This window comes from Bradysia coprophila, chromosome II (assembly GCF_014529535.1).
Source record: "Bradysia coprophila strain Holo2 chromosome II, BU_Bcop_v1, whole genome shotgun sequence".
NCBI lineage: Eukaryota > Metazoa > Arthropoda > Insecta > Diptera > Sciaridae > Bradysia > Bradysia coprophila.
In genome coordinates, this window is record NC_050735.1 from 2,533,127 (window position 1) to 2,544,533 (window position 11,407).

Genomic DNA, 11,407 nt, shown 5'->3' on the forward strand with positions numbered 1-11,407 from the left:
CATGAACTAATACAAATTGAAGTAAATAGATTCAAATTTAGTAGAAACTTCATTTTTGATTTACTTGATTTACTGTGATTTACTGTGATTTACCGTGATTTACCGTGATTTACCGTGATTTACTGAGCTAGTAAATCAGTGATTACCCCTCGCTATCCCGTGAGAAAGTCGACTATTACACTGCTGTTAAGAGCGCTCACCCCTTGGCAATTTTCTAAAAAAACAAGGCATCAGAACAGTCGGAGCGTTTGCTGCGACTTAGCCCCGTACCACCCGTAATCCTATTTCGTCCGCAACCATAATACGTCCGTAGCCGTAATACGCCCGGAACCCTAATACGTCTACAACCCTCTTATGCGTCTGTTACCAAAATGCAAGACAAGTTGGGCATGGTCAAATTTACTGAAAATGTTCATTTTTAAAATTGCGCATAGCGCAATTACGAAAGCCCGTACGAAGTACCTCTCAAATAAAACCAACAATTTACGACATTATTTTAGAAACCCAAAATTTTTTGCCAACTTTCCATTGGGTATTCAATTACCTCTCAAATAAAACAAAAATTAGCAAAATCATATGATATACACTCGATTTATGTGCAAAAAACACTTAGGGCCGAGTAGCGGCCTTAGTCCAAGGGCCCAAATTTAAAACTTTTTTTGCCATAATTCTATTCGGCATTCAATTATCTCTCAAATGAAACAAAAACTAGCAAAATCGGATGAAATTTGCTCGATTTATATGCAAAAAAACACTTAGGGCCGAGTAGCGGCCTTAGTCCAAGGGCCCAAATTTAAAACTTTTTTTGCCACCATTCTATTCGGCATTCAATTATCTCTCAAATGAAACAAAAACTACCAAAATCGTATGAGATTTGCTCGATTTATGTGCAAAAAACACTTAGGGCCGAGTAGCGGCCTAAGTCCAAGGGCCCAAATTTGAAACTTTTTTCGACACGTTCTTTTCGGTAGTCAATTACCTTCCATAAAAAACTAAATCTAGCAAAATCGGATGAGATTTACTCGATTTATGTGCAAAAAACACTTAGGGCCAAATAGCGGCCTTAGTCCAAGGGCCCAAATTTAAAACGTTTTTTGCCACCATTCTATTCGGCATTCAATTATCTCTCAAATGAAACAAAAACTAGCAAAATCGGATGAGATTTGTTCGATCTATGTGCAAAAAACACTTAGGGCCGAGTAGCGGCCTAAGTCCAAGGGCCCAAATTTGAAACTTTTTTCGACAAGTTCTTTTCGGTATTCATTTACCTTCCATAAAAAACTAAATCTAGCAATATCGGATGAGATTTACTCGATTTATGTGCAAAAAACACTTAGGGCCGAGTAACGACCTTTGAGCCCTCCCAACGAGCCCGCGTTACATCTTACCCAAAAACAATGTTCAGAAACTTTGTTCTACTCGTCAATACATTTCATTTGATATATCACAAGCAGCTATTGCGTGCATATATCGGTAGATATCGTCGAAAGACTGAAAAACACCTATAGGGCCCTAGCTCTGGAAGGGCTGACCCTACCATGCCCATTTTCGAACTTGACCTTACTTTTGTCGATACCAATCGGGAAAAAAAAGAATTTTGAAAAAAGGTTGTAATTTACTCAAGCTTAGCTGCTTGTGATATATCAAATGAAAGGTATTGACGAGTAGAACAAAGTTGCTGAACATTGTTTTTGTGTAGGATGCAACGCGAGCTTGTTGGGAGGGCTCAAAGGTCGTTACTCGGCCCTAAGTGTTTTTTGCACATAAATCGAGTAAATCTCATCCGATTTTGCTAGATTTTGTTTTATTTGAGAGATAATTGAATACCGAATAGAATGATGGCAAAAAATGTTTCAAATTTGGGCCCTTGGACTAAGGCCGCTACTCGGCCCTAAGTGTTTTTTGTACATAAATCGAGTAAATCTCATCCGATTTTGCTAGATTTTGTTTTATTTGAGAGATAATTGAATGCCGAATAGAATGATGGCAAAAAAAGTTTCAAGTTTGGGCCCTTGGACTAAGGCCGCTACTCGGCCCTAAGTGTTTTTTGCACATAAATCGAGTAAATCTCATCCGATTTTGCTAGATTTAGTTTTTTATGGAAGGTAATTGAATACCGAAAAGAACGTGGCGAAAAAAGTTTAAAATTTGGGCCCTTGGACTAAGGCCGCTACTCGGCCCTAAGTGTTTTTTGCACATAAATCGAGTAAATCTCATCCGATTTTGCTAGATTTAGTTTTTTATGGAAGGTAATTGAATACCGAAAAGAACGTGGCGAAAAAAGTTTTTAATTTGGGCCCTTGGACTAAGGCCGCTACTCGGCCCTAAGTGTTTTTTGCACATAAATCGAGTAAATCTCATCCGATTTTGCTAGTTTTTGTTTCATTTGAGAGATAATTGAATGCCGAATAGAATGACGGCAAAAAAAGTTTCAAATTTGCGCCCTTGGACTAAGGCCGCTACTCGGCCCTAAGTGCTTTTTGCACATAAATCGAGTAAATCTCAACCGATTTTGCTAGTTTTTGTTTTATTTGAGAGGTAATTGAATACCCAATGGAAAGTTGGCAAAAAATTTTGGGTTTCTAAAATAATGTCGTAAATTGTTGGTTTTATTTGAGAGGTACTTCGTACGGGCTTTCGTAATTGCGCTATGCGCAATTTTAAAAATGAACACTTTCAGTAAATTTGACCATGCCCAACTTGACTTGCATTTTGGTAACAGACGCATTAGAGGGTTGTAGACGTATTAGGGTTCCGGGCGTATTACGGCTACGGACGTATTATGGTTACGGACGAAATAGGATTACGGATCGTACGGGGCTAAGACGCAGCAAACGCTCCGACTGTTCTGATGCCTTGTTTTTATTGCGGATTCGTTATCTATGAACATAGACAAATGCTTTGCCCTTACCGTCTGCTTCCAATTCAACATGTTACAAACGGCATATTAATCTTATAAGCCCCCAGTACTTCGTACGGGGCTAAAGACCATTAAAGCATGCAAAAATGTGTTACTTTTAAGAGAAAAATTGGTTTGTGGCCGACGAAACCGGAGGTTTCTTTGAAGGAAGGATTGAATGAATGACGACGAGAATGAAATAACGGATTTGGTTTTGCAAGCGAATTGTTGAGTTGAATTGGTTTTGTAAGTGAGTTGTTAGATTGGTTGTCTACGTTTTGCTGAGTTGCTTACGTTTTTGCATAGACTTTCTCTACGAGTAACTCTCGCACGTTGCGTCTGGGATTTTTCAAAGCAACACCTCATGTGTCTTTTCTTTTCCATTAAATAATGGAGATTTCTCAGTAAACTTCAAACCACTCGTTCAAACTTGAAGTCTTACAGCTGTATTGTGAACGAATGTGATGGAAACAACTGACGATGGGCACTACACTGTCCTGTGACCACCATCACATTCGGAGGTCGAAACGGCGATTCTCTCTTCACTTAACGTGACTTATGTGGGAAAGGGAAGAGTAACGATACTCTGTTAGAGTCTACTGGATTCTCATTCCGTTTTAATTTTAGCTTTAACTTTGCTAGGCGTTTCAGTTATGTGTTCCCAGAAGCAATTGAAGCGAATGAATGGATTGTCAGGCTGCACATGTCGCCAGCTGCTGGTACCCAGGATGACAGTGGCAACTGAAACGATCCTTAGACCTTTGAGACCATCTAGACCCCCTAAACTCCTGTGCGTCTTTCTGAAGACGACAGGTAAAAAATCCTAATGTTGCTAATGTTGGTAAAGATGTTATTCACGCTCTTGAAAAGCAGATACTTCTTCGAGATATAGAAATAAGTCATAAAAACCATTAAATTTTTTAAAAACTGTTTTATTTGGCTTTCTGTTGTGCGATTAGAAAAATTGCCAATGAAATAAAGAACACTGCAACAAAGGGGTCCATTCGAACCGGTACGCTGGCTTGTAACATATCACTTTCTGTGATATCGAGCTACTGGATACTTTCTCGATTGTCTACATGACACCAACGCATCTCCATCGGTACCATGAGGACATTTACACACGGCCAAATGTCGTCTTGCTTCGCATGTTGCACCGGCGCCACATTGGCCAACACAAGGATTCACGCATTGATAGTTGAGACACGATCGATTGTCACTGCACTCACTATCGGTTTGGCATTCCCCGCGGGCGCAATAACCTAACAAAGCGTTCATTAGGCTCGTGATTGGTATAAGGTTCAAAATGATTATTACTTAATGGATTTCCTGTGTATCCAGCGAAGCATGTGCAAACAGGTCTTTCACGACCAGTGTTGTCATGGCCTGGTACACATTGTGCATTTGTCTAAAAAATGGGGAAAAAGTTAACTTTTATGTCGATAATGTACTCACTGCCGTAGTTACCCCACAAGGATTTGGTTCGCACAGATCGGCTGCCAAAAAAAAATGGAAATGAAATTTAACAGATTGTTCAGCTATGAAATGAACTAGAGGTTACCTTTCGTAAATGGTCTACAACTGATGAATGGATCGCCTGTCATGTCTCGTGGACAGCTACACACTGGTGTTAAACCTCGTAAATTACAATCAGCCCCAACACCACATGCTCCATCGCAAGTATTTTTACAAACTCCGTAGAAACAAGCCGGTCGATTTGAGGGACAATCAACATCTCCGTAACATTCCGGTCGACACTCCGTATACGCGCTGCCAATATATCCCTAAAAAAAAAGTTTATTGAAATAGTAACTCTCGTTGAATCGATTCCAATCTTCTTCTTCGAACATACTTTTGGACATTCGCATACAGCACGATGATTAGTAGTTCGAACACATGTAGCTCCATCTCCACACTGTGAACAAGACGATTGGCATCTAAAGTCTTTACAGAATTCTTGCGATCCACATTCACCGTCGCTTTCACATTCGTGACGACATCCACTTAATGGACTTCCCGTGTATCCGGGTAAACAGGAGCAGGTCGGTACACCATTTTGAGCTGAACATTTTGTATTTTGGCCGCAAGGTGAAGGATGGCACAATTCCTCTGGAAGATCAATAACATAAACAATAGAATTGTTAATTTATAGCGCGACGTCGCGTTTCGCGAGATTAACATTTTCGTTGTTCTCATTGTTTTCAATTCTAAATTTACAATAATTTACTGTTGTTCAAGGCAACACCATTTCGGGTGGGCGAATCGATCAAGATCAATGTTAAATGTAATTACATATGGACATTAGCTATTCAAATCGGATGCATAACAATTGATTCAAATTCTTGCGATGTGGGCCGGTGTTCTCATTAGAATTATAGTTTTAGAATACCAACTAAGGTATTCAATTATAACACAATCTATAATTAATGTCGTTTTGTTTACCTGGGTCTGCGCGACGGCAATACGAAAATGGATCGCCTTTATAACCACCGGGGCAACTACAAACTGCGACATGATTTCTCACCTAAAATCAAAAGTTTTTTTTTTAAATTTAAACCCTCCATGACAATACTGTTTTGAACACGGTATAAATACCTCACAATTAGCATTAGTGCCACATGTACCAGCACAGGGATTTACACAACTGCCCGATCGACAAGCCATGTCTCCTCTACATTCCGAATGATCTAAACATTCGGCCCGACGACAATAAGTCGTCGGATTTCCTGAATGGCCTGATGGACAAGAGCACACTGGACGCCCGCCAACGGTTTCTTGACATATTGCATTTGTACCGCAGGGATTTCGAGAGCATCCTTGACCTAACAACAATTTTTATTTAATTTTTCGGTTGGAACGAATTAGTAGAAATGAAGATGAGTTTTCGGGATTCATGCAAAATGAATGACTACCCAGGATCGTTTATAAATTGCGTAACGTCTGAGTGACTGTATGAGCTTAGGAGTTAGTATAACGCATTAACTTGGAATAGGCGGATTCACGCAATTTCCTAGACCCCAAATGTCAGCTCTTCCAAGGGAATGCGTTGCTTCAGTTAATATATTGAAATTTTCAGAAATGTTAGCCTGTTAGAATTGAAGTAAAATTCGAATTTTTTAAAAGAAGCTGATGATGTTACCTCTGTGCGAACAGAAGCATTTCAAATTCTACGATGTTCTACAAATGTCACTTGATGGTTGTACTTTTATCGATTGCAAGTTATTCGAGTAGTATAGGTGAAAGTGATGAGCGATGATTTCATTAATTAATTAATCAAATTAATAAATTACTATCTACTGTGCCGCCGTTTTCGTCATTTGTGCTATAATACGTTTGCTGTGTTATTGTATTATCAGTCGAACCACTATTGACCACTCTCCCCTGAACGGTATAGTATGGCAGTGAATATGTCTGAGCTGGACGTGTTATTACTCTACGTTCCGTGTAGGTTCTCGTTCCCGACGGACATTGGTCACAATACACCGTTCCGTCATTCGTATAATACACATTACTCATACCTTCTACGGACCATGTGCATGCTAACACTGCGAATGCAACGTAGAGGAGCGTTGTGGCCTGCAATCAAAACGGGAATGTTAAATTTATCATTACTGGTGGCAGGAAGCCACACGTAATACTATTACGACTGTGCGAGTAGCTGCGTAACTGACGTGGTATGTTCATTACACTTGAAAATCTGATGTTTACTCAATGAATTTAAAAAAATACGAGGGATGGCGCAACGCAAATGTGTGTAGCTAACCAGTTCAAGAATTACTTTTGCAGAAAAATGAAGACTGAGCACCAAGTTGTAATGTTGAAAAAGCTTCTTTGGTTTTTCTACTTTGTCATTAATTTATTCGGTCTGTGGCCATTCAAATTTGTTCAGGATAATCGTCAGATAAAATATAGCCGTCCTAAGGCACTATATTGTGTTTTTGCTCTATTTTTCATCACTTTTACTTACATCACAGTCGCTGACTCTATTCTTCGTACAATGAGAAATATATATTTGAAAACGTTTACAACAAATTTTGTTTCGCAAATCTATGGCTACACAATATTACTAGTCTTCTGGTTCGTGTACATTATACCACATATTTACTGCAGACAAATTGAAGTTACATACAGTAAATGTAAGCGAATTTTCGATGCTACGAATCGATTCCTTCCCAACAAAAATCTGAAAATTGGGACATACCTGCTTGACATAGTAGTAAAAACTGTAGTTTTTGACGTTATTGTCGTCGTGCTAACCGGTGAAAGCTATACCCGATCCTCTAGAACAGTGTCGATCAAATTAATCGCATTATTTCCTCCAGCCATTGCTATCAGACTACATTTGAACGTATTTTATGGCGCACTAATGGTCCTAACTGTTCATTTCGAAAAACTAAACCTGAGGCTAAACGACATAATGTCCGTAGCGAAAATCGATCGTCCGCAAAGCCATTTAATGGAAGAAAGTGACAACCTTAGTGACCTGTTAGATGAGATTACAATAATTTATTGCCGTTTGTCGGAAGCGACGAAATCGATAAATGCGATTTTTTCGCTTTCAAGCACACTGGGTCACACGTTGATTGTTGTGGCTTTAATCACTCAATCGTTGGTGTTGTTTGTGGGAGTTGTGGAAATTCACCAAGGCACAAACGTTTTATCCCATGGACTGCGACATTTTTATGTTTTTGTAATATTGTGTGATATATTCACCACTGCGTATTGTGCTGAGCGGCTGGTAAAAGAGGTAAGCTCCTTATTACACTTCTTTTCAAATTTTACATAAGAAAGCTTGCATGATGATTGTGTTGAGTGACCTAACAATATTCACATAGTGTATATGTAAGTCAGAAATTATTTCTGCTTCTGATACACGTCTTGACCCACAGCGCAGCATTTCTCCTAGCATAAACACTGAATTGATAATTGTCAAATTTGGAGGCTTTAGCCATAGGTATATCCTAATAATTTTGTCATCTCTGGATACTGTTATCTCAATGCAATGGACAAACAAAACTTTGTTAGAAGGTCTAGCCTGCCTGACAAATCGATAAATTGAACTAATCTTCCACGAAATATTTTTTTAAAATTGGATTCTTCATTGAACTCCAATACCTTCATTTTGACATCAATTTGGAATTTCCACGATGTGTGAAGTGAAAGCTGAGATAGTGTATGTATGGACTGGACTACCCTTGTAGTATGTACCATTTTCTTATTAAAGTCGTAAAAGAAATATTATTCACGCTGAAACATCCGTTTTACAATGAGGATTGACAGAAACCATGGGCTCTGGGTCAAGAACTATTTTAGAGAAAATTACGAAAATTCCTGAAAATAACCTAAGACTTCTGAAATCCTGCAATTCCTTTCTCTTAAATACCAGCCGAATGTACCTCAAAAACATAAAAAAAACAATCGAAAATTGAATTTTGTGAACTCTAGGCAAGGAAACCTGCAACCATCATACACAAAATAAACCAAGAACTTGAAATGGATGTTCGATTTCGAAAGAGTGTAAGACAGTCTTTCACGTTACGCTAATTGTTAATACTATCTAATTTCGTTCAATATTCCAGATAGATCTTTTCTCCACACGACTTCTAACACACAAATTGCAAATAACCGAAAGTGGATTGCTGAATTTAAATTTAAGTGCGATGCATATGGTACAGTTCTTTTTTTAATGATCGTGGTTAAGGTGATCAATTGACCGTTTCTTTCAGTTGCTTTCGACAACGGTCTCATATACTTTAATTTTGATCCAATTTGAGCTAGCAGATCGTGTGCAGGAGGCTAACGAATTGGCGTAGAAACTACGTTATTTTAAAGGACTCGGAGAGGTTTTAAATTAAACTTTCAAAAAGACTGCACATTCTCCTCACATAATTTTTTAAAATTTTCACAATTTCTAAAGATTTTTTTTAGAAATCCAGTTCATCCCTTGACGCAGACTGCTTTCAGTGTAGATCATTTTAACAACTGGAGACCAAAAAAAACTTGTAAATCCAGTTGTTTTGTGTTAAATATAAAAAAGTCGATCACATTCCACTGATTATAACCCGGCATCGGTATCATGATAACACGATTATAACAGCCGATACGTCTTCGTTTACACAGAAATTCTTTTTGTTTATTTCCTAACTGGTTTTTCAGGTATTATTTTTATAGGTTTGGCGATTGGATAAGTTTATCTGTGCGAACTATTCTTTTCTTTTTGTTCATTTTATTTAAAGAGCCTAATGTCTTTTCAGATGCGCTTGTGGGTATATCGTAAATTTGATTAAAATTACATTGAGAATGACCTTGCTATCATATTTGGAAACTTTCAGTCATTCGAAAAATCCTTATTTGGAACTTGGTCGTAATATATTCGCGATTTAACCTTTCACAGACACGGCAAACTAACCAGCAGCGAAATTGCTTGTTTTGAGCTGACATCGGATCAATACACAAAATCTTTTACTTCATCAGTTTTAACACACAACTTCCAATAACAGTTAGGCAGAACTCGTTGCTTACTTTTCCCGTAAAAGGTTAACGAATTCAGTAATATCGATGTCTTTGAAATTATTGATATTCCTGTATCAACAGCTTTCAATCCTCATCACAATGTACACTAATCCAAAATATTTGTTCTATTACCAAAGCCAATATTTGATCAAAATTAGATTTGGCAAGGTGTACAGATACGCTGTGTACACATACCCACCACCATTGACCGTATTGTTTGTGTTTTGATAACCTTATTCTAGTTTGGCTTAAAATTACTAGACTCACCATTTTTAATTGAAAACTTATCGTGACTAAAAACTAAACCAATCGATCAATTTTTTCAAATTTAGCGACACAGCCAATTTTTGTTGATTGAATTTTCGGATTAAAATATGTCCGCGACAAAATTAAAATTGGCGGACTTTATGTACTAACTATAATCGCAAAATAAAAAAAAAATTATTCGCCACACTATTCCATGCCAACGACAAACACTAACTGATCAGATTGCGATTGATCTAACGCAATATATACATTATTCAATGATGATCGGCTAAATGTTTTTTCATTGATGATAAATGCGAAAACGTGGTCGTAAGATCAAGGTAAAGTTTACGCGCTTTGTTTTGCGATTTGTGGTAAAGAGGTATTATAGTTATGAAGCGAGCCGTTTGTTGTTTGTCTTGTCTTTGTCGTTTTTTTGCAGGTGTGAAGAATGTTATCAATTCGCAATTCGATAAGTAATTTAGTTCTTGTTCTACAAAAAAATCCATTATCCAAATAGATATCAATCGAATGTGTACTAATTTAACTGTATTGATACAGTTTGCAACGAAACATATGACTATACGACAGTAACTTGTGTGCCACCAATTGATCGATCGAAGTGTTGCTTTTTTGGATAAATCCGTAAATAATGTTATCCGAAATAAAATTCGAATTCTTTGAGTGATTGAAATGAGACGGATCAGTTGTTTAGTCGTTGATGGAATTAAGAATGGTCAACGAAAAATATCATCGACCGATGATTAAATTTACAAATAATCGATACAATATTTACTGGTGTTTAGTTGTCATTTTATCAGTCGATATTGACCGATTATCAGTCGATATTTACCGATTATCAGTCGATATTTACCGATTATCAGTCGATATTTACCGATTATCAGTCGATATTTACCAATGTATGATTGAAGTTTCGACCAATTCGTCACAGAACGTTATTCTAAGCAGAAAATTGTTCTACAGTATGCCTCTAAAATACGCAGATTTTTTTATAAAATTAATTTTGTTTACAAAGTACGACCCAAAATCGACCCAATTTTGTCAGCCGCCTGAAAGGTGCCGGAGGCCGTTTCCAGTCTCGATGAAAATAAGTATTGGAAAGGTGTTCTGCAGCAAGAACTACCTGAGTATCGACAATTCTGATCAAAAAAATTTCTAAAAACAGTATAAAATCTAAAATATATGGCCGCCATTTTGTTTTCTTACGGCTGTACGTTTTGAAGTTTAGACGAACTTATAAAAAGATCGGTGCATTTTAGAGACATACCGTAAAACAATTTTTAGTTTAGAATCGAGTTTAGAATAATGTTTTACGTCGATTAAAAATAACTTGTCAAAACTTCAGTCACCCATTATCAATTACCAATTACTAATTACTACCAATTAAAAGTAGTTTCAATTTTTTTCCCACAAATGTCAATTATCAGTCGATATTTACATGTTATCAGGCAACATTTACTGGTTATCAGTCAACATTTACCGGTTATCAGTCAACAATTACCTGTTATCAGTCAACAATTATCGGTTATCAGTCAACATTTACCGGTTATCAGTCAACATTTACCGGTTATCAGTCGATATTTAGCAATTATCAGTCGATATTTACCAATTATCAGTCGATATTTACCAAGATACTCAGTCGATATTTACCGCGATACTTAGTCGATATCTACCAATTATCAGTCGATATTTACCAATTATCAATTGATATTTACCGCGATACTCACT

General features: G+C 37.3%; 1 protein-coding gene across 2 annotated transcripts; it reads right to left on the minus strand.

Annotated features, from left to right (window-relative positions):
* Nucleotides 1-3,811: 3,811 nt before the first annotated feature.
* Nucleotides 3,812-9,893, minus strand: LOC119085692 (neurogenic locus notch homolog protein 1-like). 2 transcript variants are annotated; one of them, XM_037196148.1, is made up of 9 exons: nucleotides 9,680-9,893; nucleotides 6,418-6,475; nucleotides 5,495-5,721; nucleotides 5,342-5,423; nucleotides 4,752-5,008; nucleotides 4,461-4,683; nucleotides 4,367-4,395; nucleotides 4,217-4,307; nucleotides 3,812-4,161 (listed from the first exon to the last, which is right to left on the minus strand). In XM_037196148.1, exons 1-9 carry the CDS (start codon nucleotides 9,680-9,682, stop codon nucleotides 3,932-3,934), a joined length of 1,200 nt encoding a protein of 399 aa, XP_037052043.1. In that variant the 5' UTR covers nucleotides 9,683-9,893; the 3' UTR covers nucleotides 3,812-3,931. The 2 variants fall into 2 exon arrangements, with proteins under 2 accessions (XP_037052043.1, XP_037052037.1); XM_037196142.1 differs by having other exon boundaries at nucleotides 6,190-6,475; nucleotides 9,680-9,890.
* Between the last annotated feature and the right edge of the window lie 1,514 nt (nucleotides 9,894-11,407).

What these genes read in the sequence shown, in the direction of transcription:
- LOC119085692 (XM_037196142.1), bottom strand. An exon ending in GCACTAATGCTAATTGTGAG is followed by an intron (nt 5,424 to 5,494) that starts GTATTTATACCG and finishes TTTTGATTTTAG; the next exon opens with GTGAGAAATCATGTCGCAGT. An exon ending in ATACACAGGAAATCCATTAA is followed by an intron (nt 4,162 to 4,216) that starts GTAATAATCATT and finishes ACGCTTTGTTAG; the next exon opens with GTTATTGCGCCCGCGGGGAA.